Genomic DNA, 22,037 nt, shown 5'->3' on the forward strand with positions numbered 1-22,037 from the left:
GTGGCCGGCCGCTAATTAAATCGAGCAGAAATTAAGAAAGCAGTATCACATCAATCCGGCGCTTACAAACAAAGCCACATCCAGGATCTAGCAGAGAAGCAAGATAACACGTGATACCAAGGATTTAAAACGGTTCATTTTTAAATAACCAAAAATTAAATCAAAAATCGACATCGCATTGTCATTCCCGCTCCCAACACAGTCAGCTAAAACACATTATCACTCCGATGATGAACATAGATTGAATGGGAAAAGAGAAGAGTACCAAAGTCAGGATAAATGCAATAGTCACGTACCAAGCACGGTATGCGAGCCCCACCCCTAAAAGAGACGTACTATGGGAGACATGAAGACGACGACATCGAAGAAGGAAAAGGGCAAAGGGCCATAGAAACAAAAAAGAAGCAGAAAACAAACCCATGCCCCAACCCCCCACCCTGCACCCCTGTAAAAAGGCTACGGCCTACCACCCCAGCAGCGTGCCTGTCGCCCTAAATGAGAGACCCGAAATATAGGAAAGAAAGAGAAAAGAAGAAAAAAATTGAGGAGAAGAGCCAGCGATTCGGTTACCCATTCCCTCCCACCCCCGCATACTAGAATCGTATAAACAGAAGCAATATAAAAGTATAAGTATCAGAAAGCACATAAAACGCAATCAATTACAGCCCCACTAGACGTGCCCTTGAATCACCATTAACCAGCAAAAAGTCCCTCCAAATCCCAAATGAGGTCACCCCTGGCCGCTTCTGTCAATAGTATCAATGATGAAGAGTCCTGCAGACGGGATACAATTCGGTACAAAAGGTCCAATTGTTCCAATCAGACCAGGTAGCGCAGCCGCCCAACATGGTCGTGGCCACCGAGAGACAACTGACGATGCATGGCGGATGTCGGAATGCAACAATACCCAGACCACCAACAGTCTCAAGTCCAAAGACAGGTCCGCCAAGCACGGAACGGAAAGCACAGGATGTGGGAAACACCGCTGCACAGTCCGGGCCTCATGTACCATGGATCGATGTAGCTTCTCCACTCGCTGGACAGAAAAAGGACCCGGTGAGACAACCACTTGCGGAACAGGTGTAGCAACAGTAAACTCAGAAACCAAATCTATTCGCGCCTCCAAGTCTGTAAACCCATCCGGGGAATATAACACTGTAGCAGAGGGAGTCACAGCGGCACCAACTCGAAAGCAGCCCAGTCCGTTACAAAATGGCGGGTCAATAATGGCGGCGAGCCTTCCTTCCAAGTCCCGGGCTCCCTGGAGCAGGGCAGTCCGCAGGGTCGTCAGTGCAGCCAATACGTGGCCACGCGTAAGCAGTTCCCCACATTGCCAAACTCCGGGGGTCTCAAGGTCAGCAGTGTCTCTGTCCCCGGGAGGGGCGCACCCCGAGGCGCCATCCGCCATTTCAGCCATCTCGTTCTCCTCCTCTTCCCCTCCACTTCAGAGTCTCGTCCGACCACTGGAGTCAGCAGGCCCCACGGCTGGATCTCGGCAGTCGGCGCTTGCTGCAGAAAGGAGAGTCACCAAAAGGCCGGACGTGCTCCCCGCAGCTCGCCGGGAGCCACCCGCTGGATCCCGGACGGGACTATCAACATGGCTGGGCGTCCCACCCAAGGGGAACCGGGCAGCATGGGCTCTCTCCGGCTCGGCAATATCTCGGGTTCACGGGGCAACCCACTATTGGGAGTGGGTTGATACCAACTCTCCCGGTTCACGGCTCTCAGGCTCCCACTGACCGGCTTCTCATCCCAACCAGGGCCGCCAACGCTACGATCACTGCAGGACACCCTCTGCACTCGAGGCCCCGGCTTCAGCGCCACGAAGGCCGGCAAGCAGACGGGGACGGTTCTTCGGATCTACTGCGCGGTGGAGCCCCAGAAACAGACGGTAAGTAAGTGCTTCCCTTCAGCAACTTAGATCAGCAGACCTTGCGCAGGATTATCTTCAGGATATACTTGCGGGGAGGAAGGGCCCACGGAGCCAAGCGTTTATGCAACCGCTCCGATCGCCATCTTGGCTCCTCCCCCCGGCACTCCACTGTTAGCGTGAATCAGAGCAATGTCTCGGCCCTAAGCGCGTCCGCATATTGAGCCTTTAGAAGTGGCATTGATGTATTACTTCCATTAGAGCAAATCCCATTTAAGCACTTCCCTCTTAGAGGACCAGTGGATAATGGACCTAAAGGGCAGATGGGGGCTAATAGAACCCAACTTTGGAGGCTGAGATACTTTTCCACTGGTGTCCTAGGGCCGTCTTATGATGGCTCTGAAAATTGGGCCAAGTGCAACCCTTTCTGTTCTTAACACTCAGGTTCGCGATGGGCAAGCAGTTAGTCTTCTCCCGGAGGTAATGTTTGAGCTCGAGCTCAGAATTCCAAAATCAGTTAACATATAAAATAATCTCATGTCCTGTCTAGTGCGTATCTTTATGACAAAGTATTTGCAATCTCACAGTAAAAATAATGCTTCACAATTCTATGGATGCGGCCTACAGAGTTTCAAAATGCGGCATTCTGTATACGAGGTGCAACAACCCCCTTCCCTTTGCGATAATCATCCTCTTCCCACTAAGACCAAAATTGCTACTATTACCACCCCCACAATTATTTGCGTTTCGGCAAAATTAGGCTCTGATGCCGTTAGCTCAATGTTATCCGTGTGTAGCTCAGTTCAGCACTTTTTCATCCTTTACCATAAAAAACCAATCTCAAGCAGGCATTGCAGCGTGGCACGCATTTCTTCATGTCTCTCCTCCTCTGGTACAGGCAAAGCCTTGCAGTTTACCTATAATTTGCTCTAAAACACTTTCGCCATTAGCTGGCCCATGTAAACCTTGGTACTTTCGCAGTATGGGCTCTTTTCTCACTGGGCTGTGGCGGAAACCTTTCTGGATGATGTTGCGAGATGACTTCAAGGATGTTAGTCTTTGCAGCCATGCCCAGCTCTGCAGCAGAACCCTCTTGGTTTTCTGCTGGCCCACGCTCCGCTGTAGTTGCAGTCTCCAGACTGACTGTTACAGTGATACCTTTGAGCACTGGCAGCCTCTGCTTAGGGATTTTTTTTTTTTAGGAGTTCTTTTTATTAAACATAGTGAATCAATAGCACATTATACAGTGAAGAGGAAGAAGTGCAGTATGATAAGGACAAACAACTTTTCCGACTTGTACAACTCCGCAATTTATATCTGTTTACATTCATGGGGAGGGAGGGTCATCGTGGTCCATGCGTTCCAGACTTGGGACCACTTTTTGAGGCAACCTCGAGCAACGTAGATCGTCTTTTCCCTAAACATACGCCAATCTAGGTCTTTCTTCCATGCTGCTATGGTGGGCGGGTGTGTATCTCCCCATAAATGTGCAATATTTCTCTTCACTAACATCAACCCTAGGGTGACCCATATCTTTCTCTTACTGTTGAGATCTGTTGGCTCCCATATGTTTAATAGGCATCTCTTTGCTTAGGGGTGAGCGGTGAGGCTTAATGTTTTGCTAATTTTGTCATGGATTTTGCTCCAGTAAGCCTGTATGTGGTCGCATTCCCATAATATGTGCAAGAAAGTGCCCTTTTGCCGCAGTGCTCTCTTCATTCTCCCACCTGTGACCTCCCCATACGGACCAGGCATGGTCCTGTGATGTATATGCAGTGTAGGATTTTGAGTTGAACTAATCTCAGGCCTGCCGAGATTGCCACTTCCTTGGGGGAAGCGACTGCTATCTGCCACTCCTCATCGTCTATTTCTAAACAGTCATTCCCATTTCTCCCTCGTGTGCTGGAGGGGTCCGACATGTTGTTGAAATGGCTTTTTCTGGCAGGTAGCCATCTAGCAGTCTGTCTTCGAGTGGTGAGTGCTCTGGCGGGGGGGGGGGGGCGGGGGGTGCAGGTTTGTCTGCAGTACGTGCCAAACCTGTAAGTAGCTAAAGTATTCTGAATTGGCTAGATCGTGTTCCTGCTGCAGGGAGACAAACGTTTTCTTGTCGCCTTTCACCCACAAGTCCCCCAGATCCCGATGATATCCCACTTGTTGAACCCCTTCGAGGTCAAAAGGTTCCCCAGTTTTTCGGAGTCACAGAGAGGGGTGGCGAGTGTCAAAATCCGCTCCCACCCCAAGCTTCTACTTGCTGCGTGCCAAACCTGGACTGAGTGGCCGGTCGGCCCTGTTAAATGATGTTAATGGGGCTTTGAGTACAGCGCCCTATTGCAATTCCCTCCTGGTAAAAGCCACTTGTCCATGGCATAGCCCGGGTCATCCATGCGTCTATAAGTATTGTGGTTTATTGCTGCCAGGTGTTAAGCCCAGTAGTACAGTTTGAAGTCGGAAAGGCCGATGCCTCCGTCGTGCCAGCTGCGCATTAGCTTGGCCAATGCTATTCTTGTTTTCCAACTCCATAGCAACTCTCTTTGCAGGCCCTCTACATCTCTTAAGTAACTTGTGGGAATTGGGTCTAGGGAATTCTGCATAGAGGAAACGGGGCAGGGACATCATCTTAAAGAGTGCCGCGCTACCCATCAGGGAGAGGGTGTGTCTTCCAACTTGTAATATCTCACTTCAACCTTTGTAGTGGTGGGAGCAGGTTCCCTGCTTAGGGATTCTTAATGCCTTAGTTGTGGCATCTGTGCTGCAGTAAGGGCCGCTCACATGAATGCACCAGACTTATGCAGAAGCAAAGATCCTTCCTCATTTTCCCCTGAGGTTAATCGTTCGTATTAGAAGAGAGGACCCTGGGATTACGTGGAATTGGTGTGGATCTGGTGCACCTGGATCTCCCATGGAAAGAATGATAGTCTGTGTTTATCTTTTTGAGTAGGACCCTTCAAGTTCTAGAGGAAAGGCACACTGACACTGACTCTGCCAGGAGAAGTATTCTGTGACAAAAGGAACATAATCACTTTAAGCAACCCTACATGAATGATTTACAATCAGCTTGAGCATTGTTCTCTTGCTCTCCCTTCAGTTGTTTGTGGCTTATCTCCTCAATCCCTAAACCCAGTTGTGAAGACCACCATCAAGTCTACCCTTCTACCCTCTGTAAGGTAAAACTAGACTCGGGTGAAAACGGTCTCTTTCTCAGAAAGGGTTCAGTTATAGAGTTTTTTTGAGTGCAAGTGACCTTGAGAAGTATAAAACCAAGTATTACTGAAAGAAATGTGGGTCAACTTGGGGGTTCCACTGACCCCCGCACTAAATCATAAGCGCTCATTTTTAGTTTCTTCACTAATGATAACGATCCTATTAACTGTTTTTTTTTTACATAGTGTTACTTTGCACAACTTACAAAGTTTTGTCCTTTTTTTCTTTTTCTTCTGCTAAAATTCCCTTATTTAAATTCAACCTGCAAGGGTGTCCTTGAAGAAAAGAGACACCGAAAACATGAGATGCGCTGCTAGTGCACTAACCTTAGGTCCGTGTAATGGATTGTAGTAGCTGGAGCATTGAGCAGCAGTGAGAGAACAATGGCCGTAATCAGGGCGAGGGAGGTGCTGCCAGAACAACCAGGTTCCAGGGTTCAAGATTATAAAAAGTACTCTAAAAGGGACAGGATTTCAAGAGAGGTTGCAAGCCCCCAGCTTAATTGTGACGTTGTCTGGGTTCCTTTTGTTGCAGGTTGTGAGGGCTCAAACCCACGAGTAGTGCTGGTTTAGATGGGTTGATGAAGCCAAGCAGACGGCCACTCTTTGGACATGATAATTACAGCCAGTCATGCACATGGAGGGTTCTTGCTGCCAGTTAGAAGATAGTCTTTGACAGGTAACAGAGGTCCTTAATTAGTCAGCAGTCATTGTACAAATAAAAACAAAATGCCAGACACTCTGGTAGGAAATGAGGGCAGCAGGAAACAGAGGTCTTTAATTGCTCAGCTGGGTATAATTAGTCAGCGGTCCTTGTACAAACAAAAAAATACTAGACACTCCAGCACGAAAATAAGTGCAGCAGGAAACTGAGATCATAAATTGCTCTATTCGGATGGATGGATGACACCAAGGGGCAGCCACAATTTGAATATGGTATTTATATCTAGTCATGCACATGGAGGGTGCTGCCTATCAATTAGACCGTTTTGGCCAGGAAACAGAGGCCCTTAATTAGTCAGCAGCCATTGTACCAGTAAAAACAAAATACCAGATGCTCTGGCAGGAAATGAGGGCAGTAGAAAATGGAGGTCTTCAATTGCTCAGCTGTGTATAATTAGTCAACATCCATTGTACAAACAAAAGCATAATATTTGACACTCCAGAAGGAAAGTATGGTTGCAGGAACCAGATATCTTTAATTTAATTGCTCAGCAATATATCATCAGTCAGCAGCCATTTTACAAACAAAAATATCAATTGTTTTGGCAGGAAACCAGTACAGTTGGAAAGAGAGACTTTTATAAGATTGCTCATAAGTGCAAGTTGTTTAAACAAAATAAAAACTAGACTTCTTTACATCGTGCACAAATTGAAGTGCCTGGCTTGGCTTTTAAACTGAGCTCAGCAGCGCATACAGAATAATATACATAGAAGAGTACATGGTACCTGCATAATTGGATAATAGTGATGACAATAGGGACAATACAGCACCGGCAGATCAGGGTGCCACAGTCCATAGCAGGTGTTCAAATCCACAAACCTGGTGCTCTACACAGGGACCAGGAGACCTTTTCACAGCATGGGTTTGCAGGCACATGTTCTTGGGTCATCCGCTTTCTCTGGGAACCCCTTGCTTTGAACAAATGGGCCTCTTCTCCTGAAAAGTATCTTCTCCCGCAGAACCAAGCCAACTCGTTTCCTCTATCGGCAGGCATCTTGGCAGACCCTGTGGCCCTCCAGAAAATAAGTCCAGACTTGAGGTGCTTTTTCTTTGCCTTTGGCTGTCAGTCAGACAACAGCAGCTTTTTCAGTACTCTCTGTAGCACGTCCTTCCTTCCTTAACAAAGAAGAACATGGGACTGGAACAAAGTGGGATGGTATAGATCCCACTTCTAAACACATTTTCCAGACCGGTAACGTGGATCCATTGTCTCAAGCTTCAGAACCAGTGTTGGTTTGGTTGTCTTTTGAAGTGTCCTTCTCTTGACCTCTCTCCCTAACACAGCCTTTCAATAAAGTGGCGATTTTCCAAGGTTCAAAGAACCAGGAGAACCCACATCATGAGCGCTTATATCCACCACCTTGAAGCAATAATGCAACAGGTTATTCCTAGGATAGAAACTTCCTCACCTTAAACATTAGAAACTATTGTCCCACCTGTACCCCTACCATCTACCAAATGGCAATGCTTAGTAAGAATGAATCAGCAACGCCTTGCTATTAAAGCTGTCATGGAATTTCTCAAATCAGTCCTGTCTCCATCCATCTCACTTCAATGTCTTGGTCTCCATCTTCTGTCCAGAGGAATGCAGGCAATAAACTTCTGCAGTCTGGGAAGTTATTATCCCCCTTCATCTTGTTCCATGCTACAACGAAGGATACCCAAAACGGATAACACTGGTTTCAGGACTGAGACTAATACACCCACAGAGTCTTACCAAAATACGTATCACATGCTCCCAGTACATGCACAAGCACGATATGTAAGCAAACATTTCTCAGTTTTGTTTACCCGCAGAGCTTGGCAGTAGATGGGTTAAAGTACCCCACCCTCAATTACATGGATAGCAAAGTTTGGTAATGTATGATAAAGATTCCCAAAACAGGGTACTCTGCCACCACTGCTTTATGTGCTACACCCAGGAAATTGACAACAGTCCACTGTTTACTATGAGGCAAGTTTAGAACGCCCCTCAAAGCTAAAGGACTGGTCATAGACCTCACATTGTCTGGGACATGCTTAGGCCTCTGCACCAGTGCTAGATTAGTGTGATGCCAGTGTCAAAATTAAAAATCGGAATACTAGCCGCACATGCAGTCAAGTGCTCAGGGCAAGGGCCCACACTTGTTTACTATGTAGTAGGCATTCCTGTGCCACCAGTGAGTTTTAATTTCCAAATGTTAAAAGTCTGTTTTATATATCCTGGTTACACTAGTCCAAAGCACTGTCTGTATCCCTAAGTGAGACTACAGGCAACACCTACTGTATCGCAAACTGCGCTAGCCACTATGGAGAATGATATTTCTGGGGAGATGTTTCCAGTCATAGACCATAATATCTGTAGAGGCTGCTGGTCTTGCATGAAATGTGCATAAGTGATTTTTTGGAATGTTTTATATGGTGGTGGGTTGCTGCACAAATTTACGTATTCCTCTACATGCATGTTTTTTCCACCAAAAAGTTAGTAAATTAGTTGAGTTTCAGTTTATCCTAGTTATATTACAACAAGGTGGTGTTCCCATGTAAACATAATATCTAAGACTAACAAAGTACATTACTCAGGTAAATCCTTGATGCTGGAACCGTCCTTACCCATTATTGTGTGCTTCAATTGGGTTAAGTGTATAGCCATGTCTCCCAGAATACATTTACCATAGCCAGAGTATATGCACTGAATGCCATGCTTGTTTCCTTGAGCTAATGTAAATAAGTAAACTTTTTAAATAACTCTCTAAAGATTTTCCATACAAGAACATTGAAAATGGTTTGTTAAATTTCTCAATATTGTTAATGGTTTTCCTTGCAAAGAAATATAGGATGGTTTGCAAATGCATCTCAATAGATACAAGTGTGAATCTTTATTCATGTACCTAGCAGATTATATAAGAAGTATTTTATTAAGCATATGAGAGGTGTTGGAGAAATGTGTTATTCATATATTATAATTCAGCCCATGGCATGGATGTACTTGCAGGGTGTTTCCTGATTATAGCATTTGTAAAATTGTGCCATGGTCTCATGATAGACTGCTACAGCCAGCTCTTCCCCTTAACCCCATAAGACCATCCAGTGTAACCAAATCCACTATATAGCTTCTGGACTAATCATCCAGCACTATTCCCATAGTGTCTTTAATTACCTAACTGCATTACAAGTCAAGACCTCCATCATCCAATTCACAAGGCCTTAATCAAGGCTAATGGTATGTGCCTAATTCAATGTGGTAAATTCTGCACAAGTAAATGCTACGCCAGAAGCACTTCACAGGGATATCTATTGCAGGCAAGTACAGACCAGGTATAAAATAGGGTCCTGACAAAACAATTAAAAAGAAAAAATGGTACAGGAAGTGCATGCCTCAAATTAAATGGCTCGGCAAGGCCAAGAGCAGTTGACCGTTGGTATTTATGTTGTCCGTTCATGGTAGCAACTTTCTTTACTTACGATGGTGGCACCTATGGTCACTGCTTTGTTCCTTCTGTCTTTTTAGATGTGGTTATTGCTGTACTTACAATTGTAGTGACAGATAGGGTTGCTGTTGTGGTTCCTGCTGTTGTTGTCCTTCTCTGGTTACTGTTGTATTCACTGTTTTCCTACTTTGCTACCAGATATTAGTGTTATTTTCCCTGCTAGGGGGACCTATTCGCCCACTCCTGTGGTCCCCACTGTCGCTGCTGTGTTCTCCATAATCCTGATAGCTCTGGTTATTGCTGCAGTGGACCTCTGTTGTGCCACATTGTGCTCCAGAACCTGCTGTTTCTCCTTTAGTCCCAATTGTGCTGATGATTGTGGTCATTGTTAATGTCCCCGTCATGGTCTTTGCTCTGATCATAGCTGCGGTTGTTGGTGTTGTCATTGCTGTTGTGACAGCTGTGGCCGTAGCTGTGGTTGTTGGTGGGCATAGATCTACAGTTTGAGCTATGGTTTGAGCTATGGTGGTGACTGGTTACAGCTATTGTAATTTCTCTTGTTGTTTCTGTGGCGCTTGTTGTGGTAGATGCTATTGTTACTTACTGATGTTGATGTCATGGTCACAGCTGTGGACTAATGCATTTGACCTTGCTGTGATTGTAGCTCTGGGAACTTCCCTCAAGCTTTTTCTGCTTTTTCTACAGTTGCTTCTGTGTTTATGGCTGTTTCTACAGCAGTTTTGGCTTTTATGTAGGTAATGTTGTTGCTGTTATGTTCCCTGTTCTGCTGTTGCTGCTCTATGGTTCTGCTGCTTTGGTTTGTCTCTGGTATGGTTACGACTGTAGTGGTTGCCTTTGATCAGGCTATAGTTACAGTAGTGGTTACTGCTGTGGTTACAACAGTTGGTGCTGCACAGGAAACTCTTCTTAGCCCCGTCATTGGCAGATGTGATTCCCACTGTGATCACTACATTTCCAGCTGCTGCGGTCACCCCAGTTCTGACAACTGCTGCTTAATTGGCAGTGCTCTGGTAGAATGTGTGTTTGATACGAAGGTCTCTGCTGTAATTGCTATTGTGTTGGATGCTGTTGTCGTGGTGTGGAAGATGTGGGCTTCACTGTTACAGCTATAATTCCTGCTATTGTCCTTATCATGGATGAGACTGTGGTCACTGCTCAAGTCCCTTCTGTGATAGTATTGTCTTTGCTGTTTTTGCTGCCAGCTGTGGTTCATGCTGCTGTTCTTGCAGAGTGTACAGATATGGACTTTGCTATAGTGACAGCTGTTATTACTTTTGTTGTCTTTGCAGTGGCGGCAGCTGCAATCGCTACCATGATGTGCATTGCAGTCCTTGCTATTACATCTGTAATTGCAGCTGATGCTGGATGTTGTACATGCAGTAGGTAATGCTGGTTGCTGTTGTGGCCACTATTGGAGCTATGCTAGTAGCAAATGTTGCCGTTGTGGCAGCTATTTCTACTGTTATCCAGCTGTGGTTATAACTGTGGTCAATGCCACTGTTCTTGCTATGCTAGCAGCTGTTAGAGGGATTGTTGTTCCTGCCATGGTGAAAGCTGTGGTCATTTTTCTGGTCCCTTCTGTTAAGCAGCAGTGTTCACTCTTGACACCATTTGACAGCTTCTGTTGTAGCTGTTATTGCTGCCATGCTCCCTGGGTGATAAAAGTAGTTATCTCTGCCGTTGTCCCTTCTGTGGTTATCACTGTGGTTTCCGCTGTTTCTGTCATTGTCAGCTGTGTTCAATGCTTTGGTTTTAGGATGTAGTTACAGTTATGATAGAAGCTGTTGTAGTCCCTTTTGTGCTTGCAGCTACTTTTCCTGATGCTGCTGCCACTGGGGCTGTGGTAACAGCAGCTGTAGTTACTGTTCGGACTCCCATTGCTTCTGCTATGAACCTCTTGTGGTAAGCTTTAGTGTTTGTATGTGTGTATGCACTATTGTTAGAAATGGGATTCCTGCTTGGCTGAGGTATGCACCCAGGCCAGGCAGGAACCACCACTCTAGGTAGGGTAACCTAGAAACACAGGAACATCTTATGGATTGTGGGGTCCCCTGCTCCAGACAATTTTGAATTTATGATACAGTTTCAGCTCTTTCATGCATCCTTTTGCCAGGTCACTGACCAATCACACTTGTCCAAATTCTAAATGTGTTAACATCTAATATTTAGGGATAGTGATTAGTGTTTTCAATATGGTAACACAGCAGCAACTCTCTAATATTACTGCAAATATTCTCTGTGACACCCTCCCATTTATCATATGCAAAGTCCTTGTTTTTATATAAAATAAACTTTTTTTTATAGGTGTGGAACGAGACATCAACACAACAGTTCTCTGCAGAATGTCTGTATTAGACCCTCACTCATTACCCAAATTAAAAATAAACTAAGGGAATAACTGTATTTAAAACAATCAGTTTAAGAATTATTCAAGGTCATAAGGACAAGACTCTCTGCAGAACAGAGCTGACTCTGTCAGGGGCCTATTAAAGGCTGTGGCCCTGGGCTTGAGCCCACTTTGCGCATGCCTTAAAACGTCTCTGTAGATACGCAATACCATAATCTGTGCTCACCCTCTGGTAGATTGGTATGGAGCAGTCAGGTTTATCTACAAAGGCATTGTGTAAAGTATTTGTGCCACACACAGCACAATGAATACACTACAAAAAGACTCAACACAGGTTTAACAATATATATTATATTTCTATGAATAAAATCAGACTAAAATAACAAACATCCAGTAAGTAGAACCGAAGTTCTGCTTTTTTCAAGAAGAAACCCAAAACAGTTCTTATAAGTCGATAGCACTAAATAGTTACTTTAGGTCATGCTAGACTGTGGTAAATCCAAAGTTCGGGCGGACTGTTATGGAGCCCAGGTCCTGCTGAAGTTTTACTTCCTCAATCTGAGCCAAGAGCCCCATTTGCGGGTGGGAGAGTTGGCGAGAGCAAGTAGAGCATCGGTAGCGTCTTTTCCCCCAATCTTTTGCCTTGCATTTTTGCTGATTCTTTTTGCAGGCCTTTGGACTCTGGTATACGTGCACAAGGGAAGCTCAAAGATCGTAGGCACATGCACTTTAGCACTGGTTAGCAGTGATAAAGTGTTCAGAGACCAAAGGCCTGCAAAAAGAATCCGCAAAAATGGGAGGCAAAAGGTTGTGGGAAAGAACACCCTCAGTATAACAGGTCTAATAACCATTGATACACAAACTTAGGCCAAGGGCAGTGCAGCGCTGTATAGGGTCTAAAGCATGGTCCGCATGAGATTGGAGGGTTAGCAGGTGTGTGAGGGATTGTTACTCCATGATATACTGTTAATTATAGATGTGTCTTCAGATCGTTCTGACATGGGGGGGTTAAACGTTATCTTTATTACGATCATGACTCCAATACACAACTAATCTACCAATCAGATAGGAAATACACAGATTTACCCACATATTAAAAAGAAAAACATTGAGATGATCATTGTGCACTACGAAAAAAAAATCCTCTTGTGGTCTCTTATCTATGATGATGACTAGTTACCCTTAAAAAGTCAAATGGGACCTCAGCATGTAGGAAGCACTACCCATATAATTTGGTTTACGATAGCAAGAGCTCTTGATGACGAGACACGAGTCCAAGTAGGCGCTAGGAAACCGTGCCAACTTAGCATCAAAGTCAGGGTTCCTGCTGTAGATACTTCAAATCTGAATTTCCATCTCTTACACATTCCATATATGCCACAAAATTGAACATGGTTACAAAAGCAAGGGAAACCCAAGGATCATTAGGGACCAAGGGTAATGAGTAATTAAAGGAACAGTGGTCCCTAAGCATCAGATTTTAAAACAATATTTGCCGGAAACTTGATCATTTCCATGAATTGTTCTAAAGAATATAAAATGTCAATTCATTTTCAAAGGTAAATCAACAAAACAACATTAAGGAATGTACCCCTGCTAGGCTAAATCCAAAACAGGTGTAAAAAACTGAGGGAATTAAACGACTCCAGGCAAGAGACAGGGTGTGAACAACAATCATATACAAAAATAAGGTCACTTATTAAAAGAAACAGTTCACTCTGCACCTAAAAAAAGAGGTTTATACATGATCTAGCGGGTCATAGTGTGCTTAGACGGCGTTTCAATTCCATGCCAACATGGGACTAAGTTTCTCATAAATTTGGTATCTCTTCTGTGAAGTACCCCTCTCTTCCCACTCGAACTTGATTTGAGCATTAAGCCTATGAATGATCTTGCAAGGCTACGCCCATTGTTGTTTTGGCACAGAATGGTCACTACTCCCGATCTGGCAGCATAAGCTGCTACCTTAAGGGGGGTTAGTGCTCTGGATAACACTAATAAGATTGGCTTGATGAAGCATGTAAATAGCCTTGGGTCCAGCATTGTCCTGCCAAAGCATGACAACGGTCCCCCCCAGCCTGCACTAGATGTTGGGTATTGGGCTTGGGTTGAGCAGAATACAAAATTAAACTGGGTGGTCTGGCAGAAGCCTTTGGAGATTTGAAAACCAATCGTGCTTTGGAGTGCTATTTTGATATCATCAAGGTTCCAGCTGATAGAAAACTCTATACCCAGTTTAGGCATGGCAGCTTACCAATTAATGCCTTTACAAACTCTTGGCTGAGCAACAAATCCCAATGCAAGGGCTGTCCTTGTTGTTCTTGCCTACACTAATCGATAGGCCATGTTCTTTGCTTGCACAGCCTATGAGAAACCTGCTGCTATTACCGAGACCCAAGAAAGTGTTACTCCACTTCCACAAGATGCCACCTAATGCTATTCTTTTTAAGTTGTTCTAGGCCTGGATTGTAAACTCGGGATTTGTTCCAAGCAAAACTTCTTGAATGCATTTGCACTTTAGTCGTGGGCTGTTATTGCTTGTTACAAATTGCTGGAGGCATTTTTAATTATGAATTATTTGATAATTGTTTCATTTACCTTGTTTTGTATGCTGCTACTACTATGCCAATCACAGCCATTTTCTAATTGTAACATGTTTTAATATTCTCCTGTATGTTGCTTTCCAAGCCATTATGCAACAAACACGACTTGTATGGCTCTATCTTTTATGGTTGTTAACCGAAATAAAGAGAGTTGATTGATTGATTGGGACCATCATCAGGACAAATAATGATTTGCCTGTGCAAAAACAAAATAGTGCAATGATCCATTTAAACACCTGGCATCATATCATTCCAGGGAGGGCCAGTAGGTCTGCATTGGCAATAATCAGCTACCATTGAGGTTTTGAGTAAAGATAATCTGGCCCTCTGTTCCATACAATAGATTATGCCAATGAATAGGGACTCCAGACTAGCTTATAGGATGCAATTGTATTCCCATGCAGACGTTCTCTTGGTCTGTCTCCATTCTTGGGTATTGACAACAGATCAACATATGGCTTGATACTGTGACCCTGTATTGGAATACAGCTGGATCCTACCAGCTAATCTGGAGTCCCTATTCGTTGGAATAAACGATTTTATGGAACAGAGGGCCAGATTATCTTTACTTCAAACCTTAATGAAATTTGTTTTTTCAGACGTTTCAGTATGCTTCAATTATCTGCATGTGGACACAGCTAATTTAGTAACCAGTATATCATTTCGGGGTTATTGTCTTGCTGAGAATGTCAGGAGTCCAGCTAGTGTATCCCTAGTTATCTTTTCCAGCCCTCAATAACTGTTTTTGGAAGGCACCTGCCAACCACACATGCGCTCTGTGGCTATAGGGAGGAGTGAACCTCTCTTCGGGGATAAAGGCTAGACACCATGGTGTCTGTGTTGCACGTACCCCTCAAATCTTAGGAGAAAAAGTTTAAAAAAAAATGAATGTTGTAGAAGGTGTGACGTGCCATTAACAGACCCAGTTGGTGCCACACCGTTTTTGCAGTGGATTCTCTGGTACAATTAATCAGGGTAAACTGTAAGGCAGAAGTGTTGCCTATCCTCGACACCCCATGGAATCAGTATTTTACAGGATGCGTTGATAAAGATTACCAGTTATATATTTGGCTCCCTGTTTTATGAGATGACTTTGCATTGATGGATGTTAAACCCCTGAAGATTTATATATTTTTTTGTAGGATGCGTTGATGAAGATTACAAGTTTAAGAGAGAAGTTGTTGGCAGAAAGACAGAGCAAATTTGTTCTTGAGCTTCAAATTCGGAAGGAAATGGGAGAAGAAATGCTACAGCAGTTGGTGGATTTGGAAGAAACCTGGAGGTATGACAACCATTGGACTACCTACATGTATAGATGTTGGTGGAACTCAGAGTATTAAATCCAACGCCTCGCCCAATGCCTTAGCACTGAAGAGCACTGTACTACATTATAGATAGCAGTAAAAGCACATTTCAATGATCATGAAATACCTTCTATCAGTGTATGTAAAAAGTGATCGATTCTTATATATTTTCTTGGCTGGTAGACCTTAAGATTAAGTCCACAACCAGGAACGGACATTCACATTTCCTGTTGTTGGTAAACATGAACCCACCACACTTTGGCCTTCATCCATTTACTTGTAATGAGGAACCGTGCATACCCATTGTTTTAAACCTAAATACGCAAATCAATATGAAGTACATTGATGTCCATCAGTGAGGTGCCCTCACCCCTGCTGTATGAGTTGTATCCAGAGTACCTTGCAGTAGAGGCTGCTACCGGATGGGGCTGGTGGGGTGGGGGGGTTAACTGACTAAATTAAAAAAACACATTGCTCAGTCTGGAACAGGAGCCTGTGCATGTTCCTGACTAGGCTGTGTAATGCAGCCTGGTAGGAACATGCAAAGTGCGCATGAACTGTTTGGTCGGCACAGGAGAGCCGACCAAATAGTTAATGCGCACTTTGTGAGTGCAAACAACTCCTCCCCAGCTCTGGCCAGCCCTGACCCACCTCACACAGGCCACTGACTGCATGCAATCGGGAAAAAAAATGTACAATAACGATACGTTGTCATTTTTATTTTTCCTTTTTGTGCAGTGAGCCAATGCTCTAAAGCTACTCCGCTTTGCAGAGAAGCCGCCACTGGTACCCTGCACATATCCATTCAAATGCCACATTTACATAACCAAAGTAACAGCATGAATTCCAAGACCAAATGCTGCCGGGGGTGTCACAGAGGTTACATATTGTTTAATATGAAATTTTTCAAGATGATGTAACGGCCACCAGGTCAAATATATCTTGAAAGCACAATGTTTCTCCTGTGCTTTAAAGGTGTTACAACCTTGTTAGGTCTCGCCTACGCAGCGCGCATGCGCTGCTTAGGAAAAAGACCTTTAGCCATCGATTCAGTTTGTGTCCCAAAAACGTGCACGCATTGCTTTCAATGGCAACGCGTGCACGTTTGGCGATTCCCTTGCGGGAGCGAGCTTTGACACCATATGTTTGTAATTAACTTGAAAACACATGGTGCCCCTGTCTCGCTCCTGCAAGGGAAACGCTTTGTGTGCTCTCAGCCGCACTCCCCTTTACCCTCCCACTTTTAGCACGAGGCGCATGCGCTTGTTCATTTTAGTGCTGATGTGGAGTCACATGGGCAGTTGTTGGCTACCTTATTTACATGACGTTTATCTTGGTTTCTTAATCAATCATAAAATCAATACGCAGTTTTCTGTTGGAGAAAAATGTGAAAAGCTGTTTTGAAGCCTTTTGTACCAAGGCCTGTGGGTAGGGCAGCAGTGTTCATTGACCAGAACTTCTCACTGATGTAGGTGCCACTTCAAAGTCGAGGATTATGCCAGCCCCTTTATAAAACTTAATTCCATTTCGCGGAGTAATGCATCCCAGGCAAGAAGTTGCAGGAACAACTGGTTCTCAGTCTTTAAGACACATGATAGCGGGTGTTTGTAAAAATGTCACTTTGGATTTTTGCAACTTGTAAAGGATGCATTAAATTGTCACGGGACTTCACCTGGTCAGCTGAGCTTGCATCTCTGTCTTCTATTCGGGTCTACTGTACCATTGGTGCCCCTGGTTTACTCAACGTTTGGTTCAACCCGTTCGGTCATGCAGCCCGCTTCCTTACTGGATCATGTTCTCCGTCATGTGACGTGATGTCCTAGTGTTTGACTGATGTGTGCACTCTACAAACTAAACCTTTTCTACAATCCGTCCTCACGGGAAGATCTGGGATCAGGGCATAAGGTTAGAAGAGAAATCATTGGATGACCAGACGAAACGGAAAATAGGGTCTGGTAAGACTGCAAGAGAAGTACCAATAACTGGCTGCGTTATCCAAGTGAAGCATTCAACTCCACTTTCCTCTACTTTTACCTCACATTGTTAGTAGATCGAGCCTTCCTCTCCATACCCCTCTTGACCTGTTACTGGGTTGATTGATCTACAGTAGGCGACGCTGTAATTGTGCGATTCTGCAGCATTTTGGGCCTATGCCTAATATGGACTTGCCGCACCACCCTTCATCTGGTGAATAATTTTCAGGTTTTTTTAACCAAGCGCATATGCATTATTATTTTTTTTTACTCGAGCGCATCAAATTTTTTTAAAGCACTCCCATGTAGCATGCAGCACAGTGGCAGGCCCTTTCCAAAAGTAACTGGTCACTTTAAAGTTGCTGTATTTAGGTGTTATCCTTCTACTACTGAGGTAAAATCTTCATTCAGCACCGCCACAGCATCACTCACTCAGGGCTACCACAGCATCACTCAGCGCTACCACAGCATCACTCAGCGCTACCACAGCATCACTCAGCGCTACCACAGCATCACTCAGCGCTACCACAGCATCACTCAGCGCTACCACAGCATCACTCAGCGCTACCACAGCATCACTCGGCGTCACCACAGCATCACTCGGCGTCACCACAGCATCACTTGGCGTCACCACAGCATCACTCGGCGCCACCACAGCATCACTCGGCGCCACCACAGCATCACTCTGCGCCACCTCAGCACTCTGCGCCACCTCAGCATCACTCTGCGGCACCACAGCATCACTCTGCGGCACCACAGCATCACTCTGCGCCACCACAGCATCACTCTGCGCCACCACAGCATCGTCTCCGCACCAGTCACCACCACCTCAGCATCACTCAGCACCACCTCAGCCAGCTCTCGGAATCTGGCATCTGTTGATTCTCCCCTAGCGTCTGGCCGCTGCTAGTGTTATAATACAGGTACTAGTTCCTAACCTTCACCCTCGATTTTTTTTTTATGCCCCTCAAAAAAAAGCTTTAACAAACAACCATTGGAATAGGCAGAATCAAGATGCCAGCATTGCAAGAACATAAGAAAACTGAGGACATTTTTTTATTGTAAATACTTTTTTTAATATGGTCGTTCAGTTGTACATAATGCCTTCTTGGTCATATATAAGGTAACAAAAATGCTTCTGACACTTTTTTATTATAACTTTTCAGCATGCTGCACAGCACCCACACTTCTCTACAGCACAGCTTGAAGACATTGGCAAAGTCAATAGCTCTGGCTAAACACTTGTAAGGCCCCAAAGGCGAGACCTATTGGCTATGCCAATGCTTGTTTGGCTTGGTGTTAGTCAAGGCCATTTCCTTTTACTAAAGTGATACATTTATAATATACTTCCAGACAGACTTCTTCATCTGTTGGTCTGTTGTTGCCATTCACATTTTTCTTCTGCTCACTCTACCGGATGGGGAAGTGGGTCAACCCACTTTAACTATTGGTGATTGCCAAAGTGAGTGATGACTTTCTGCCCTTTCAAAAGAGGCATACCCACAAACAAAGCAATTCCCTTCAGTGCCGGGGGCTACTATGCCAATGTGGGTTTTTTGAGACCAAAAATGTACCTTTGCATTTAGGCTGTTTCTTTATACAGACGAGTGCCTGGGCAGCTCCCTCAATAATAGAATTTTACAAAATCAGTGGTGAAACAAACACGTATTGGCAAAGCTAAAATGTTGACCGCTAATACCAGACTTATTGGTTTTTGTCAATGCTTGTTTTGTAAAATTTTGTAGACTCTGGGAAGGATGCTTCTGGTAGTTTTAGCTTGAAGGAAGGTTGCAGTTGTCATTGAATGCTGTGCAATACAGGTTAGTTTTGGTTGTAAATATTTAATACAGTATTTTCTCCTGTAAGATAGAAAATCTGCAAAAAATCTGCATTAAGGAGCACAACAATTTTAAGGGCACTCATTCATGTTGAAACCATTGTTAATGATTTCTTGTTACTATTACTGGATACGTACGCTGACTCCTAGTTGCGATTATGGATAAAATATATACATCGCTTACTGGTAAGCAGTGCTAAGACGAAGTTGCAAATTTCGGATGGTAACTTTGTTATAAGTGATTTTTTTTATTGGATAGTTTGCTCCATAATAGTCTTTTAGCTCGCTGCTGAAGTATTTACCGGTTAATGGCTCTAAAGCCAAGTTATAGGCCCGAGCCGCAGCCGAGGGTTTATAATGGTGAGGGTATTTAATAACTGGTATAGCTCCAGGCAGAAGGGTTGTAAGGCTATTAGAACATTCCACCCACTGAGGGTAACATTTTCTAAATTAAAATGGTGAAATAGAAGGACAAATATTGGAATGATGTAGCAGCTATTATTAGCCCTGATCCACTTCACTGACTCCTATAAAACTCCCACCATTCACATTTTCTAATGTACTTTATTGCTTGAATATGCAATGCTGCATTCTTTTAATATAGATGGTTTACCCACATTCTGGAGCATAGAACATTCTTTCCTGAAGGTTTTCCATACCACATGTTAGGGAGTTGTTGTGGATCTTTAGGGGTGGAATACTGCACTTTGCTCGGAGGCTAGAACTCCTGGAATCAAGCCACACTAAAACTTACTTGGATTCATGTCCACCCTTCATATAAAAACCTGCAGATTACAGATTTACTTACTTAGGCTTTTTTTTCTTGACTGTGTTTGACAGAGAGAATTATACTTTTTTCTATAGGCACCAAAAGACAGTCTCTGCTGTAAGCCATAAAGTAGTTAAAATTGTTAATGTTATGTTATGCAGATTAGTAGAGCACCTTAACACATAGAAGGGTATCCTGGCGCTGAGCAGATGAGTCTATGCACACCTAGGGGATAGTGGACTACTTGAAAAGTCATGTCTAAATCTTTTTGCCGAATTCAAGAAGTGATTAGGTGGATCTTATGTGTAGAAGCAGGTTCTTTCACTCTTTAAAAGCGATGTCTGAGAAGGCTCAACTGCCGGAACTGGTTTTCCATATGTGAGGGATTTGTACAAGGAGGAGTCTGGAGTAGTGTAGATGTCTGGAAGGTTTGTGAAGGCAGATACGATTGTTGAGGTAAGCTAGGCCAGTATTATATAGTGTCTTGGAAGTGTGGATGAGGAGTTTGACTTGTGCTCATTTGTGAAAGGAGAGCCAGTGGACCTCCTTCAGGTGTGTTGTGGGTGTGGTGTGGGAGGATGAGAGTGATTCTGGCCATTGAGTTCTAAATGGTCTGTAGCCTTCTGGCGAGATTTTTTGTTGATTCCGGAATAGAAGGTGTTCCCATAGTCTAGCTTGCTGATGACCAACATGTATGTCATGTTTTTCCGGGTGCCATTTGAAAATCATCCTCACATCTTCAGGATATAGAAGAATGAGGCTGTGACAGCATTGACCTGGCAGTCACATCAATTTTGCTGTTAATGATGATCCAGAGGTTCTTGGAGTGGGTGGTTAGGGTGGAGGTCCATCCTAGCTTTGTTTGCCACCAGGTGGATATGCTCCTCCTGAAGATCACAATTACGATCTTGTTCGTGTTCAGCTTTAGACAGTTGGTCCTCATCAAGTAGGTATTCCAGTCATGCATGCATTGAACTTGAGCCATGTACTGGGGGGGGATTGTGTCTGTAGGGAGAGAATGAGACTGTGTCAAATGCTGCAGGGAGTTCCAGGAAGATGAGGGCCACTGTGTCTCCTCTGTCCAGAGTCATGCAGATGTTATCTGTGGCAGCAATGAGGGCAGTTTCCTTGCTGTGGTTGGGCCTGAAACCAGACTGAGTGGTGTCAAGGAGTTGGTGGTTGCTTAGGTATTCAGTTAGGTGTGTGTTTGTCTCTTAAGACCTTGTAGCAGGGAGATTGGTCTGTAGTTGGCACGTGTGGAAAGATCCACAGAGGGTTTCTTCAGCAATGGGAGGATAGTTGCATGTTTTCAAACATCTGGGAAAGTTGCAGAAGAGGGTGAGGCATTCAGAATGTGTGTGAGCATGACACTGATGGGTTGAAATCCTCTAGAGTAGGCGTGGTAGGGTTAAGGGTCCAAGAGGTCCCCTGATTGGATTGACTTCACGGTGCCGGCGGATTCTTCTGGGGTGATGGCGGGTCTTGTGGTTAGCACTGGTTCTTTGAATAACATTGGCATGTATTTGGTGAGGTCCGTTGGGTCTGGTTGCAGATTAAAGTTGCTGTAAATGGTGGTCTTTTTGTTGCCAAGTAAGTGAGGGGTTGTTGCAGAGTTCCTGCAAGGGAGTGATCCAGGTGGAAGGGGCTAATGTTGAGGTGAAATCTTTCACAATGGCAAAGATTTCTGTGCTTCTGCTTTTGTTCGCATCAATGCAGTCTACCAGAGTGGCACATTTGGTGGTCCAGACCATTTGATGGTACCGTCTCAGGGCGGATTTGAATGAGCTCCTGTCTGCATTGTCCTGGCTCATTTTTCCATTCATACTCCCAGTTGTTTCCAGTAGCGTCTCATTAGTTTGAGCCAAATGGCCTGTGGTCTGGGTCTTGTATTGTGTTTGAGGAGGGCCAGGGAGTGTGCACAGTAGAAGATCCAATTGTTGAACTTCTTGGTGGCTTTGAGATGGATGTTGCTGTATTTG

General features: G+C 44.4%; 1 protein-coding gene across 1 annotated transcript in view; it reads left to right on the plus strand.

The window, feature by feature from the left end:
- Positions 1-22,037, plus strand: part of LOC144828803 (kinesin-like protein KIF20A) — a 412,946-nt gene that overhangs the window by 228,744 nt on the left and 162,165 nt on the right. Inside the window, exon 13 of the mRNA XM_078687291.1 lies at positions 15,318-15,457. Within this exon, the coding sequence (XP_078543417.1) occupies positions 15,318-15,457 (140 nt within the window). The remainder of the gene's footprint in view (positions 1-15,317; positions 15,458-22,037) is intronic.

Source organism: Lissotriton helveticus, chromosome 4_1 (genome assembly GCF_964261635.1).
Source record: "Lissotriton helveticus chromosome 4_1, aLisHel1.1, whole genome shotgun sequence".
Taxonomy (NCBI): domain Eukaryota; kingdom Metazoa; phylum Chordata; class Amphibia; order Caudata; family Salamandridae; genus Lissotriton; species Lissotriton helveticus.